Genomic DNA, 16,732 nt, shown 5'->3' with positions numbered 1-16,732 from the left:
AATGGACACTCCAGGTGCAGAGAGAAATTACACTGCCAAATAATGACAGCTGACACATGGACACTGCAACTGCCACAATTATAATTTTTATTCTATTGTCTCCTTATACAATAGTGTTAATTCTAATTTCCTGGCAGATTAAAAATATGTGCTGGACCGAGACTCTAACTCCAGACCTTTGCCTTTCGCAGGCACGACTCGTGCCCCATCCTCACAGCTTTACTTCTGCCAATACGACTCCTACCTTCCAAACTTTACAGAAGCTCTCCTGCGAACCTTGCAGAACTAGCCCTCCTGAAAGAAAGGATATTGCGAAGACATGGCGCTCTGCTGCAGAGTGAAAATCTGATTCTGGGAATGTTAATTCTAGTTACATTTGGTAGGAACTGTGCCTTCTTTGAAGTCAAGATTTCCTTCATTCTTCGTGAGAGGGCTTTATTACACACTTCCATCCAAGGAGCACCATGCCTTCTTTTTGTTGTTTGCTCAGTGTAACCCGTTTGTACTATCTTCTTGCAGAAGAGATCCCTGTCATACATGGCTTTGGATATGATTTTTAGTGGTTGCAGGTCGTCTTTGGTATTTCTAAATCAAGGCATTGTGGTTTTTGGGTTTGGAGCACAAAGGTGTAAGATTATACTGGTCAACCTGTTCCCATCCATTCACATGTCAATTCGTGTGAAGTGACTGTAATATTGTACACGTCTTTTGTGCATGTTTGAGAACTTTTGGCATTCAATTGCAAGATTATTAGTGGCCTTTGTAAAACAATTTAAAACAAAAGTTATTGAAGTTTGTTATACAAAAATTTAAAAGATTGTAATAGTCAAACTCTACTGAAAAATTTCTACCCACTCCTCAATCTCATTTACTTCCACACTGTCACTCAAACCGTGAAACTGTCACTGTCATAAAAGCTGCTTAAAACATGGATAGAATAACAGAATAAATGTGAAGTAAGTAGATTACTTACAAGAAGACTAGACCAGCCATCCACCCTGACACATTAAAACCGTCATCCTTACTGTTTAGAAGACAAGTGTGACATACCTAAATATCGTAAAAGATTTACCACATTCTTATCATCACATCATCTGCTGAAAAACAATTCAGATCTGCAAACAAGCTTCTGTTTTCTTCTCTAAATATTAAACACAATGTGGTGAAATCTATAACATCACAAGCATCACACACTGGAGGGTCCTCTTGTCAAAGCAAGCATCCTCTGACAGTATCCTTGCCATAGATGACAGAAGATGACCACCACCACTACCACACCAAGAGGAGTAACAATGCAGCCGACCAGTTTGCTTCACCAGCTGCAGCTTCTTGCCCGTCACTCCTGGCCACGCTCCATCCCACCAACACAAAACTCTATACCTCAACAGCGAAGTGATGGTCTGTAGAATGACAACACGCACAGCTGTGGGATTTTTGGTACATGCTTCCTGGCTGTCAGATCTATCAATTCATTCCCATATTTTTGTGTACTCTGGCAATAACAAAAACGACACCTTCCATAACCTTTGTTTGCTAAGTACATTGTCTGGGAGGTTTTAGGCTATTTTAACCGCTAGTTACATGTTGTTTATTAATTTACGAGCACTCAAGGAAGTCTAGGCAAACGAAACATTTCTCATCATAAATCTGTATCCAGCTCAGCTGCTTTCAAGCCACATTTAGCTCTGCGTAATATACAGCAAACTCATTATAGGATCTTTGACACACCCATCAAATACCATCAAGGGTCCCCTCTTCGTTCTGCCTCCCCATATACAAATACTGCCATTCAGTTGTGGTGCTCATTAAAAGTTTTATACAGCGCCGATTTAAAAACATATCCAGGATTGCAAAATCCCTACACAAAGAGCACTTTACAAACTGACCAGAAGTAGCCTTCAACTTCAGGTTTGGGGATGCATTTACTCTAGACCAGTTGCCACTTGGTTGAGTTTACAACAGATCCCAGGAAGACTTGGTGCATGTGAGCAATTCATTAAAATCTGTTCTATTACAGGGACTGCAATGATTTGGTTTACCAACAGCTTTGGAACAGCATAGCATCTACTTGCCTCAAACACCGTGAGGAGATGTTGCCAAATGGCAAGTGACAGCTCTCCAGCCACTGCACACAGTCTGGAAATGGGGGTGGGTCCTGAGGACATGTGCAAAAAACTTAGTCCATTCATTGTGCATAATGTTGCTGGTCTTTAGGTACACAAGCCTTGCTGATCCACAAACAATACACCAAAAACCTAGCTAGGACCACACAAAATCTTTAGAAAACTGAAGCACTCACACCCTGTCTTTCCTCAAGACCTGTGGCTATGGCACTTCAAGATGTCCTGTACCTTCAGGTCCCTTAGATGAAGTAACCATGAAAACTTTGAATCAAATGAAATGAGGTCTTGGCAACTGGTGAAATGCTAATGACAGAATAGGAAGAATAACAGAAAATTGCAAAATTATTCGCAAACATGGAGCACTGCAAAGGACTGCTTACTGTGGATGTTATACTGCTACTGGCAATGGTGAAGAGGGACACCATTCTTCCTTAAGGAACACCACTCTCCTGAAATGTACCAGAAAGAACTTCTCCAACACCTACAATTCACCACGATAGGAAGGACAAAATACAAATAAATTACCCCACTGATGTAAAGGTACTAGTACACTGTGACTCCAAGTAGTGTTTCCTACAACAAAGCATATTCCTATTAAATGCTGTTTCTATCAGAAAGTCTATTATATACCCAAATCCACCAAGATTAGATTATCAATTATGCAGCATAGTGCAGATGTCGGCAGTGAAATGTCGATCTAGGTTGGATACAAGCAATAGCAGAGCAGTATTGAGTAGCTATGATAAGCTCTAAACCAGATAATGTCTTTATTATCAAAGGCAGGTATAACTCATTGTGTGCATAACCCTTTCAGCATGCATTAATCAGATGTCACCCACACACATGAAGATACAAAATTTTAATATTCAATCCACTCTTTTCTTGTATCTGTCTGTGTTATCATTTTTTTCCCTTCTTCTTCAATGTAGATTAAAATGATGTTGAAATAGTGGTAGCTCATGCGCTTTGTGTGTCTTTTTCTCTTCACTATGTAGTATCCACTTGGACACTTTAATCTCCAGGATCATCCTTTCCTCCAAGCAAATGGGACATTTATGACTGGATAGCATGGTTGTAACAATTAACACACAATGGCACAGATGTATGTAGTCTGTCAGATTAACGGGTACATATCATGAAAGTGTTGCTTGGCCCTTGCATGTTAGCCTAGTGTGCCCAAAACACTAACATTTAAAATACCTTTGAGTTTATTCATAAAATAACTTTTTGCTACCAGTAACTTTTCTTTTTATTTACATTTTGCACACCACGTTTCAGGAAATTGTTCCAATTTTCAAGCATGGTTTTTTTTTCTTTTTTTCCCATGTTACGCCATTTATTCGTGGTGTGTGTGTGTGTGTGTGTGTGTGTGTGTGTGTGTGTGTGTGTGTGTGTGTGTGTGTGTAGCTCTGTTCTTGCGGTCCATTTACACAGAAAATCACAAACATTAAACATCATTCCAAATTTTCAGTCCATAGTATCCAATGAAAGCAAGAAACATACAGAAACAAAATATTTCACCAACAATTTGTAATGGAAAAATTAAAATTCAAAGTTAAATACATTCAATGTATTTCAGAAGAACATGACTGCTGAAAGTCAACACAAATGCCACTGTCTTTGTGTACTTCTTGTCCCCAGTCATTATGCATTCTGCAGCAATAGCCTGCTGTGATGCGACTGTTCCTATAACTGAGTCCCATGTCAAAGGAGTTTCGCCATCTAAAAACATTTTTGGTATCCCATACAATGCTTTCTGCAGGGAGAGAACTGACAGTTTTTTAGAGTATCTTCTCCTTTTAACTAAAAAATGTTTTTAATTTATGTGCAACCTATTAATCTTATCCTGTCTGATTTTTCTTGGCATGTGTTCTTGTTGAACTGAAGACGTATTGTTAGACTGGATGTTAGTACTACTCAGTGACCCACTAATATCTTTGCAAATGACTCTAGCAGACTAGCAGACCTATTGGACTCTATGCAAGTCTCAGATGCAGGTATGGAATTGAGCTGTGATACATGCCCCAGAGGTTGCAAGAAAAGTAACTAAGATCCATCCCAACAGCCTTTGGCATACCTCGTGTTGGATTTTTTTTTTTAACATTAGTACATGCTGCAAAATCTGGCAGTTAACCCCATTTCCAGTGATACACTTTATTCCAGCATCTCTTGCACAATGATTGCTGTACAATGTGCACAGATTATGGTTAAAGATGACTGCACTCGCTAGCATGCAGACAAGGAACCCACATTTGCCAAACCTGCACCAATACACAAATGGATATGTTCCATGAGGTGACTGCAATTAGGCATTAACCAAAAGACATGTGTGGTCCATTAAGTGTGATAGACACAGTGAGCATTTCATCTTTTTTTTATCTTTTGATTTCATTCAATATGTGACTACAGAAATGATCTATGAAAGTAGCTTCAGAGTCAAGGGAGCCACTACTTTGATCTGTTGGCACTGTTTCGGATACTCAATTAAATCAAAATTAAAATCAAGCTTTATAAGCAATTGGAGAATGTAGACATTTCATCCCTTTGTTGAAACCATTATATGAGCCATATGTCAGGTGCAGTTCTCTTCAGACTTCAAATGTCCTCATTCTGTATGTGAGCAAGCTATGGTGTTGCAAAATTACACACGTTTGTGGCAATTGTAATATCAACAAAAAACTGTAAAATTATGAATCTAAACTCTCAAAATACGTAATGGAAGTGCTCCAGCAAGTAGTTTTTAAGACTGGAGAACAACATTACAGCTCTTAATTGGAAAAATTAGCTATATTAAATTCAGCCAATGAAGAGTCATGAAAATTGAAACAAGCCAGTGTTAGTATACCTTGCTGAATCAATGTTCTCACAATCAGTATGAAACTGACTCGGTCAAAATATAATATGCAACGACAGGGAGTTGCTGTACCACAAAATGTGACCACAACATAAAATGACTGCCACCTCCTCTGCAGGGGTGTAATACACAGTACTTCAATGTCCATAGTGTTAACTTGATGATGGAGCACTGCATAGCAATCAACTTCTGTGCACCTATGTTTTGAAATCCACTGGTGCACATTAACTTTTGACATGCACGCATTCCACTGTGTGGGTTAATACTGCCTATATATATACATATAATGCCTCATACTGCAATACCATGCAACACACTCACTCATATGCTGAGCTGCAAAATTTAGCATTTTCAGAGGAGTCTTGTTTTAGCCTATCATACTGAGAGTCACTTATTGTTAGGAGTTGTTATGATTTGACAGCCTGATTATACAGAACATAATTAAAAGAGCCAAGTTAGGTCCACTATTTAATATAGGATACAACCTTGAATCCTTTGTATTAAACATAATGTGAAAAGCAACCAGTACATTTTGGATGAGAGAGAGGAGATGGATAGTGTCTTTCTCCTTCCAGTCTCGTAATTATAAATGTTACTGTTGTTTTCAAATTGTGACTAATTGTTGACAACAAACCTCTTAAGGGAGTATACATACTATGTGAGTATCACAGTCTTTTCTACAGTTTAAAGAACTACTGCAAGAGGTTCTGGATTGGATATCACATATTATACTTGTTACATGCTTCTGCCCAGCAAGCTCTTTCTTCCTCAATGAGGAGTTGCCCAGAATATGACATAAGCTATAAATGAATGAAAATGGCAAAAGTAAGCCAACTTTTTAACATTTTCATCTCCACAGTCTATTGTTATCTATAATTAAAAAAAAGTTTGACAGTGTAAACATTTAAGACTATTTGTAAAATGTGAGTAGTTCAGGTTCTTATTAATATAAACACCTGAGAATTTAGAATTTTCCATACATTATTTCTAATGGTGTGATCAAGTCTTGCACAGCACTAAACTACTCCATGTAACTGTTTTATCCAAGTTCAGTGACACTGCATTTGCCGAAAACTAGTTATTAATTTTACAGAAAATTTTACTCTCATTTTTAAGTGTTGAAGTCTCTCCACTAGGTATGATTATAATTCTTGCATCACCAGCACAGAGAACTATTTCTGATTCTTGAATACACGATAACAGGTCATTACATATGACACAAACAAGATCATATACAATAGTGAGAAATGATTATGCCCAGGGCTCTTGTGGCACCAAGCTGAGAGGAGCACCACAACTAAGATTTCTACACAGGATGCATCACAACTAGTAGTGGCCACTTGGGGCACTATGCTGAGAGAAACACCCAAGTTCAAGATCTGTATGCAGTACATATCACAACTAGTGGCAAAAACTGACACAGGTGAAAATGGATGAGGGAATAGGGGGATACCAAACTATAAGTGACTTTTGTGGAAAAATGTTCTTGAATTGGTTTTATGTAAGCTCCATTTGAACAACCACAGGTGCCGCTTCTTACCAGGCCTGCAAGTATACCCAACACATCCACTGAACATACGTGCAACTTGTTTTAAGCAGCCTTCAAGTAACTACTATTGATGCTCTGTGGATTTGAGTACAAAAAAAAGGTACGCAGATTGCCCAATATAACATCCAGGTTCTTTGATTCCACGCCACAACATTTAGACCCTTTGATTGCAGCATACATGGGCAAAATACCACTCTGCATTCTCCAGACAGGGATCATTTTCAACTCTGTAAATTACCTAATCCTTGTGATTTGTCATGTGCCTAATATTATCTAATTAGTGATTTTGGTCACATGCAGAATAAATGATGTTGCAATTCTCATGTGTGTATATTTTGTACTCATCTGCATCACATCTAATGCCCTCATAACATGAACACGTCAGTTTCACACAGACACTGCGAGCATTGCTTCAGATAGCCAATGGAAGTAAAAAAAAGAGTGTAGAAACTGACCACTTTACATTATTCAGAGATTACACAGCTCTACAAAATAATTTTTTTTTTCGTTGCCAGGGAAGTTTGAACGAAAATGGGATATTGTTATGATACTCATTCCGAGTATATTTGTACTTTTTCCAAATTGGCTCTGGTTTTTGAGATATAGGTTATTTGTGGAAATGAGAGTTTCATGTGGATAATATCGACTGCAGGGTCCATATATGGTGTAATGTATTTGCTACCTGTTGTTTAATTAGTGATATTGTACTATCTTTATTAAACAATTGTGCTCAGGGAGTGCATCTGTGTGGTTGAGGATTACATCATGCAAACATCACACTGTCAGCATGTGTTCAGTCCTGTTGTGCGGTGCGTGTGTTGAAGATATTGAGGGTTGTGCAGATTTGAATTCGGCGGTACTCGACATTCATTTGTTGGCCGAGGTAATCCCCTCAACAGCCGATAGGTAGCGTTCAGTGTAAACAAGAAAAATGGCGATGGTCGAAAGTCACACACATGTGCAGTGCAGCTTCAAGGAGATAGAACCTTTTCATCGTGACGTAGCAAATAAGAGGTGAGTATTCATTTCACACAAAACAATTAATGATGTTTGTTGGATGTGATTGACATGCAAATACAAGAAAGTTCTGCATAATATGTAGTATTTGTGCAATTTTGTTTTAGGAAAACCTGAGTTCTTCACGCCGTCTTTGCGTGAACCATCCAGATGAGTTCTGCTACATTTGTGGTGAATACGTTCTTCAAAAGAACAGGAAGAATATCACTCCTTTTGTGAAGGAAGCGTATCTGGCATATTTCGGAATTAAACTTGGAGATCAAGACAAGGTGTGGGCACCACATAAAGTTTGTAAATGCTGTGTGGAGTGCTTACGGCAGTGGACAAAACGAAAAAGGAAAAGCTTAAACTTCGGAGTGCCTATGGTATGGCGAGAGCAGAAGAACCATACAGATGATTGCTATTTTTGCATTGTTAATGTGAAAGGTTTTAATAGGTTCATAAAACGAAAGTGGGAATATCCCGATTTGGAGTCAGCAAGAAGACCGGTGGTGCACAGCAACGATGTTCCTGTACCAACCTTCACAACATTACCCACACTAACATCATCAGATGACGAGGTGCACGGCGAGGAATGTACAAGTAGTGGTTCGGAATACGAAGGACGTGAGACACAACCCCAGCAGTTCGACCAGAAGGAGCTCAGTGACTTGATACGAGAACTCAATCTTTCAAAGCAAGCATCAGAACTCTTAGCATCCAGGCTTAAGGAAAAGAACTGTCTTCATCCAAGTGTTAAAATAACAGCTTACCGGACGAGAGAAGAAAACCTTCTTCCATACTTCAACCAAGAAGAGGTTATAGTGTATTGCAGCAATATACCTGGACTTTTACTTGAATTGGGGCTGCCGGAATATAGACCAGAGGACTGGCGTCTCTTCACAGACAGTTCCACTAGAAGTTTAAAATATGTTCTCCTACACAATGGCAATCGTTACGCATCTATTCCAATTGCCCACTCAACAAAACTTTGTGAAGCATATGCTAACATCAAGATGGTTCTGCAGAAAATTCAGTATATGCAGCACCAGTGGTTGATTTGTGTTGATTTGAAAATGGTGAACTTCTTGCTTGGACAACAAAGTGGATACACAAAGCACCCATGTTTTATCTGCATGTGGGATAGTAGGGCAAAGCACGAACATTGGAAGCAGAAAACATGGCCTCCAAGGGAACATATGGCTGTTGGTGAAGCAAACATCATTAATGAACCTCTGGTTAGTAGGGACAAGATTGTTCTTCCACCATTACATATTAAGTTAGGACTAATGAAGCAATTCACCAAAGCTTTAGACAGAAATGGTAATTGCTTCACATACATCTGCAATACATTCCCTGGACTCAGTAGTGAAAAACTTAAGGCAGGAATATTTGATGGTCCTCAAATTCGCAGGCTCATCAACGATACCAATTTTACAAGTGTCATGTCTGTCACTGAAGCATCGGCCTGGAACAGTTTTGTCGCTGTTGTAAAATGTTTTTTGGGCAATCATAAAGCTCCCAATTACGAGGAACTGGTCAAAAACATGCTCACTAACTTTCAAAACTTAGGAGCTAACATGAGCATAAAATTGCACTTCCTTCACAGCCACTTGGATTGATTTCCTCTTAATCTAGGTGATTTCAGTGAGGAACAAGGAGAGCGGTTCCATCAAGATATGAAAGGAATAGAGGAAAGATATAAAAGAAGATGGGACAGGCATATGATGGCAGATTATTGCTGGAATCTGCAACGTGACTGTTCTGAAGAGACCTATAAAAGGAAAGTGTGCAGGAAGCGGTTCGTCATGGACAGAAAATTATATACTTATAGAGAAACTTTTCAATTATGTTTTATACGTGGACAAATGCCTATCAGGTTTTCATAGAAGCTATTTATAAAGATTATTTTTTTTTTCGTTGTAGTTTGTACCGCCCGAGTTCAGTATTAGCAATTTTTTCTAATTTTTTGAATGAATCATGCATTATCTCAAAAACTAGAGCCAAACTGCATAAATGGTTGCTATATTCGTACTCAGCACCACTAACCCATCCTAAAGCCACTCAAATATCCTTGGCAAGAAAATGAGTGTTGACCAGTGTTATCAGTGGTTGTATTTTGTCACGAAACGTTACTTCACACTCTCCTCTCTCCCCCCCCCCCCCTTTTGATATTTGTTTTGCCGTTTTCTTGGAATGGCTATAGTGACAGACAAATCTTTAGCAGACTGAGGTTTTAAGGCCAACAAACGTAAAATCATGAGAAAATTCACTGAACTGTTCAAGCAGTGATTCAGAAGTATCAGTCATCAGAGATTACCTTCATCTGGCATTAGGGAAGTGTGATTCAATCTGTCTGCTTTGACCCATGTCACCAATATGGTGGAAACACCTAACGCCAGTGTATAAAAAGTGGTAACAATGTCATCACTACATACATATGCCAGTAAATGCAAAAACATACAAAAATGACAAGAATGTTTCACTCCAACAATGAAATGAAACTAGCACTAGAACAGTGAAAACTAGGGGGCTTCGGGTGGGTACAAACTAAATAAACAACACAAAACACCACACCATCCCAAAACAAATATTATTAAAAAATCTCAACTTACAACATAACATTGTAGCCACAAACACAACAGGAATCTTACACTTCCTTGACTTATACAGCTCAAACAAAGCCCACAATACCAAAAAACCGACATCCACAATTCCGAAAAACAGAATCGGACATTTCCCTTTGACATATATACCTCAACCAAAGTCTACAATATGAAAAAACCAACACCTAAAACTCTGTAAAGTGGAACCCGACACTTCCTTTGACCTATATAGCTCCAACACAGCTCCTGATGCTTACTGGGAAAAAAGAAGGGAAAAAAAATTCACATGTACATAACTCACTGGAACCAAATTACCAAAAATCCAAAACAAGAATTACTCAGCAACAAAAGCTTCTGACAAAACCATCTAGGTTTGCCACACACACACACACAAAAGAGGAGGGAGGAGGAGGAAAACACCCATTGTAACTCACTGAAAACAAAGTAAACACTTCGAAATCCATGTTACAGCACAGACTACCCAGACTCGAATGAACCCATGCTATCATAGTAATAACCAAGACTCAAATTAACCCAATACCATACGTTAAACTCAACGGATCAACATGACATCTACAAACATGAGCCAACTCAAAAACAATGCACCACACAAAACACCACATTTAAGTCACTGGTCAAAGCAGACAGGTAGAATCAGATGCTTCCAATGACCCCTCTGTCTCACAACTTGGCATTCTAATTTCTGCTTTATACTTACCAAAACACAATTTGTCTTGTTACTTGAACTTTTGCACTTAAAACTACTGTTTGCATCAGCACTTGATACAATTGCTTCAACTCTTTGCTATGAAATATGTTATTGACCTGTTACTACCTTATTGGATATTTCCCATTATTTTCCACAACAAACACAGACAAAATTGCACTATTTTTTGAGTCTTACTCCAATGTTTTGTGATGAAGTCTTGCAGAACTGCAAATAATCTAGCCTACCCACAATCTAACCCAAATATAGTGAGGGTTCTACAAAATTACATTGAAATCCTAAAATTATGTACATTTAATCAGTACTTTAGGACTATTGATTTAAGGTACTTCACCAATGATGTGGTCAAGAATGTAAGAAATGTGTAGTGAGGCAACAGAGTCCCAACTGCCAGAAACTACTACATACTGTACCCTGATTAATAATCACCTTAGTAATCATAAATGAACAGAATACAATAACAGACAACCTGTTAAATTAGAAGAAGCTACTTTCCAAATTTTGTTAAGTAGCTGCTCTTTATCTCCTAATGCTTGCTCCATGTTGAGAACACTACACTTCTGTTACAAGTTATCAACATACTGCAATAATTTCAACAACTCAAACAAAATCCTGGTGAGGCCCCTGTATATGTTCAGCATGCAAATAAAATTAAATCTCTAATAAATATGTTTCTCTCTTTAAAAATCTCATATTATGTGGATTTCCTCCCATGCCTTTGCGTCAACAGAAATGCTTCACTTTTCTCTGCATGCACAGAACATTCAGAAACAATTGCAAGTGTTTTCACTACAAATTTCTGGAAACCTATGACCAAGCAATCTGTGTCAATACCTACCAACACAGGGGTAGGATTTAACATTCCAGTTTTACTCGTCATTGTACATGGTGTCCCAGGAGAAATGGTCAATATTCAGGGACATGACAGACACAGTCATTCAAAGCAATACACACACACACACACACACACATATACACACACACACACACATATACACACACACACACACACACACACACACACACACACACACACACACTCCTTAAAAAGCTATGAGCACTTTACCATCTTCATTGCTGAGAAATCTCTCTCTTTTGATGAACAAATGCTCATAACTCTTAAGGTACACATTTGAGATCCATATTTACTAGGCGTTTTTGCTTCAAGTGATCGGTCCTGCCATGTCGCTGAATACTGAATTTCTCCTGTGGCACCTTGTATACCTAGCACCCATTTTCTCTAACTTTTTTGGTAAATGTTTCTATTTATGATTTTAGCGTTCATAGTTTGGAGACCGAATTATCAAAACTATATAAAACAAGCCTACAACTTTAGAGGAGAATACTTGTAATTAACAGCATCAGTGACAGTGGCTTTGCTCATTTCGAAGCACTGAGTACCAGCTCATTTGCTACTGGAATACATATCCAAAATCACACTGCATCTCTCATACTATCGATAAGCTACTTTACATCTCACTAAGGTTGTAAGTGTCTTTTCCTACACAAATGTTTAATGGCAATTGTATGCAGACAATGTTTACAATATGTATGTGTGTAGCACATATCTTTTAATTCATATAATAAATTTGTACTAAGACATGTCTCTCTTTAGGCTAGGACAAAGTAGTTCCAAATTAAAACACTAACCTTTCAACAACTTCCTTGGTAACACACCATCTGTGTTTTGGTTTTGTTTTGTGGAGTACTGGCGGTGTCACTTTACCATCCTCCTCTTCAGTAGAATCACTATCAGGCCCATCAGTTGGCACAGAGCCTGCACTATTACTTCTGCTTCTTGAGCGGCGGCGGCGTGGCCTCAGTTCTTCTCGAGGCTCAGAATGGACAGAATCATCTGCTCCCAAATCAATTATATCAATTTCATCTGGTAATGGTCGTTCTCGTTCTTGTTCCTCATCGTTAGGTCGAGCAGGGGTTTCATTCACAGCCTCTTCTGTTGCATTGTTGGAAGTTTCTTCATCAGAACTCAACGGAGAACTTCTCTTTCGGTAGCATCGAGTTTTTGATTTCGGCTTCAATTTTGGAAACTCTGGATAGTCAAAATCTGGGAAGCCACGGAAGCCAGATGAATCGTCGTCTTCGTCACCATTGTCGTTCTTTTCTCCATTACCTTCATTTTCTTCTTTGTTTTGCACTTCCACTTTATTAGACGCATTGTCATCGGAACTGTTTTCGGATTTTTCGACTGAAATTCCGCTATCATCTTTTTCCATGTGTCTTCTCGCTTTAGCCGAAGTTTCATTTGATTCAGAGCCTGCGGGTGGAGGGCTTTCAGGACTGTCTCCTGGGGAATTTGTAGTGATTTCACGTTCAGCATCTTTATCATCGACTTCCATACCTTCCTGTGAAGTATGGGGGTCCATCATTCGTCGTTATCGAAATTAAAGGTAGTCCAACCAGTTACCTGACTACCTAAAATGAAACGAAAATTGCCGAATTAAAACCTATTTTTTAAAGATGGGAACAAATGGTTTGCAGTGGTTGTCATCGGAAATGAGATGATATTCGTGCTTTACAAGACTTACTAAAGAAAATATAAATGGAAAAGCTGCACCGGCACAAAACAATGAAATAAAAAAATTAGGATGACATAATCTATTTTGCGTCTTATGTCAGACATGTCTTCATTCCGAAAATAGAAACTCTCCGTACGTCAACAGCGACAGCAACGGTTTTCGTAAAAATAACACTCACCTCTGTAGTTACTTCATTGCTTATTACAGGCAATGGAGGGCATTTTCACCAAACTGGCGACAGAAAACAAACCACACTTCATCCTGTCTCTCCCATATTCGACTTTCAGCCGTTTCGCAGCAGCTGATCAACGCCACCTCTGTATACCACCTCAAACTTAATTTAATCGAGATCGATTTTCAGATGTGTTCTTGTCCTAGGAAAGAAAATGAAAATTCGATATACACAAATGAAGACACCTGACTGTCCATGTAATTGATCATTTGATTTTGTACCGACTGCTTTCGGAAATACAGCTTGTAACATTTGGTGGCTCCACTGTTGCAATTGATTATAAAAAAAGTACAACGGGTTTATGAATTTGCGTATCAAGTATCAAATGTTACTTATTACATCTTGGTACAGCTAGTTCAATCACCTCAACGTTTCTTTCACCAGTAGAACAACAAATATTCATAAAACTGCTATTCCTCACACGGTAGACTCGGCGGCTGTGTTGTTTTGTCGACCCATTACGTGTGTCAACTGTTCTGTTTCTAAATGTTAATGATCGATTGTCGCTTCGTTATAAAGTTCGATAGTTGAAATCGCAATTGTTGCAGTCCTGCAGTGCGATATTCGAATCAGACACATACAGCACTTGTGCACTGTGCCTCCTGGAAATAAATTAATAAAAATTTGGCGACCTTATAAACGTTGTCGAATGTGGGCTAACGACTAGAGTACCGTGAAAAGTTACTTGCCGTATTTCAAAAATTCCATTTAGAGAAATATTAATTATTGCAATAAGTGCTGCTAACGAAATTATGCCTTCAATCACAGTATCAAAGTAAGGAAACGCTTAAATACAAATCCCACAGTCCCTTGTGAGCTGAGTTATATTTTAGTAACATTAAGTTATAACGAAATACAATTATCTACCTTACAGATAATTTTGTATTGTAGCAGTTATCAAAAATTTTCAAGAATGATATGGGTTAGCAAAACCAAGAGATACATTATGTACATTTTTATGTTATTTTTAGTATGGATGATTTCCCCTTATGAATGCTCGAAACTTCCAACCGAAATGAGTGCGTGGTTCTATGATATAGCTCAAAATAAATTTAAAAGCAGTAGATTTTTGAAGGACTTACGAAAAAGCCACATGGATACTAATAAGAAAATTTACAATCACAAGGGTGTCATATTAATCTTGGGGAAGATCATACCACAAATATAAGTTCATTAACTCCTATATTGTGTTTGTCAAGTTATATACCGCTGCTGGCTACTTCTGTAAAGTATATTGACAATAAATTTGCATATTTGTAATCCACTCATACTGATAATTATGGTAATGATTTCCAGATTACTTTATACATGTATATTAGTGGGAAAATGAATTTTGAAAACAGTCCATCTTCCACCTCCTCCTCCTCCTCCTCCTCACATGCAGTACTGCTGCGACATGTAAAAATAAACAAACATTTTAACCGATACAACTATGGGTTCCTGGTGAAACATTGTATAATGAATAATGTAATCAAAACACATTTCTGTCTAATTTCACATCATATGATGTGTATTTGTTTTGTGGAAGCCTCACAACTGATTCCAGATACAGTATACAAGCAAAGAATAATGTGTCAGCTCCCTTAATCTATTGCTTCTCAAGTTAAACTAAAAGATGCCCCTGCTGATTATTTCAATTGTGGAACAGTTACATCTGTATTGTGCAAACTCATAACAAAATTTAGTGTAACACAAACTGGTGAAGAGATACGTACATAGGAACCACGACATTGGTTACATTAGGCCTAATGGGTTTTGTGTGGTTACCTTTTTATGAATGGGGCCCCAAGGTTCAAAACCATTATCAGCTTAACCCATTGTCAAAGTTACAACAAATCTAGTAGGGACGAATAGTTGTTGTGAATATGGGGATACACAATCTCCTCCTCCCTTTTTTTACCCAATCAATATGTTCAGCAGAGGATGAATCTGGCTTCTTTAGTCTCCAGTTTCTGTGGTGTTCTCTGAGCAGACAGCCCAGTCCATCCTATGAAACGACTGACAATTTTGGCATACAATCTGAATTCTTAGAAGAGAACCACTGGAAAAACATTTAGTGTATTGATGCAGACATGTTGATAATATTCTTTGTATGCAGGAAATTTCCGCTACACAACCCCAGAAGCTATTAGGAAATACAAGTCAGTGGTAGACTAACATGAAATCTTCTTGAGGTGTGGGAAGGGAAAGGAGATGGTGGATCATGTGGTGGAACGCTGCATGTTCATATGGTATTGGGTGCAGAGAGGAAGCTGGGACGAACATCTTGGTAAAGGAATCTTTATAAAAAATTTTAAATTTATGGTTCCGTCTTTTCTTCTCAACCCGTCCTGTACACTACCCTTGATCTGGGGTTCTGGTGTCTTTTTCCATAACTCTGCCCATTTCCTAAATCTCACCAGTTCTTATCCTTCATCCCTCTTCCTTCCCCTTTGACCCTTCTGCCAGAAGAATGTGCCACTGGCTTCGAAAGCTTGCACATTTTCTTAACTTTTGTATGTGTTTTCTCCTGCTGCCATTTTAGTTAGTAGTTTTTTTTATCTATCCATTTATGTTATATTACCATAAAGGCTAGTATGAAGTTAAGGAGTTCTGCCATTAATATTCTATCTTCAACTTACATACGCAAAATAGCAGCTATACATTTTAAATTTATTAGAAAGATTCATTTACCACCACATTCATCCTAGCTTCATCTCTACACCCAATAACTTACAAACATGCACCATTGACCCATTGACCCACAGTCTGCCTTCCATCCCCACTTCTCAAGAAGACAACTGGGAATTTAATGCAATCAAAAAAATAGCTACAAACAATGAACTTAAATCCAACATTACTGTAGCATTTTCAATTTAAAAAACACTGAAGAAGCAAGTGAGATCCCTGCTGTACCCAGGGAACAACACAGACCAAAAAGGAAATGGCACATTTTGCTTTTTATGGATAAATTTCTAATAGGATAAGTAACAATCTGAAGGAATAGGATTTCTCTGAGTTTTTCTATGTCCCACAAACACTAAGCAGATTTTTCTTCATTTTAAAGGGTAAATGACCTACCTTCATGAAAAATAGGGTTTATAAGATCATACAGATATGAAGCTTTAT

At 38.2% G+C, this 16,732-nt stretch overlaps 1 protein-coding gene across 3 annotated transcripts in view; it reads right to left on the bottom strand.

The window, feature by feature from the left end:
- The window catches only part of LOC126092014 (DDB1- and CUL4-associated factor 8-like), a 138,333-nt gene extending 124,234 nt beyond the window's left edge, over positions 1–14,099 (bottom strand). The window contains exons 1-4 of one of the 3 annotated variants that reach the window (XM_049907396.1): positions 13,989–14,074; positions 13,850–13,888; positions 13,571–13,766; positions 12,506–13,288 (exon numbers count right to left, since the gene is read on the bottom strand). In XM_049907396.1, coding sequence (XP_049763353.1) covers positions 12,506–13,242 — 737 coding nt within the window. In that variant the 5' untranslated portion in view covers positions 13,243–13,288; positions 13,571–13,766; positions 13,850–13,888; positions 13,989–14,074. Of the gene's footprint in view, positions 1–12,505; positions 13,289–13,570; positions 13,767–13,845 lie in introns of all 3 variants that reach the window. The other 2 variants (XM_049907394.1, XM_049907395.1) reach the window with 2 other exon arrangements.
- Between the last annotated feature and the right edge of the window lie 2,633 nt (positions 14,100–16,732).

Source organism: Schistocerca cancellata, chromosome 7 (genome assembly GCF_023864275.1).
Source record: "Schistocerca cancellata isolate TAMUIC-IGC-003103 chromosome 7, iqSchCanc2.1, whole genome shotgun sequence".
Classification (NCBI taxonomy): Eukaryota; Metazoa; Arthropoda; class Insecta; order Orthoptera; family Acrididae; genus Schistocerca; species Schistocerca cancellata.
The sequence above is the reverse complement of the archived record's forward strand: the minus strand, read 5'-3'. Positions and strand labels throughout refer to the sequence as shown.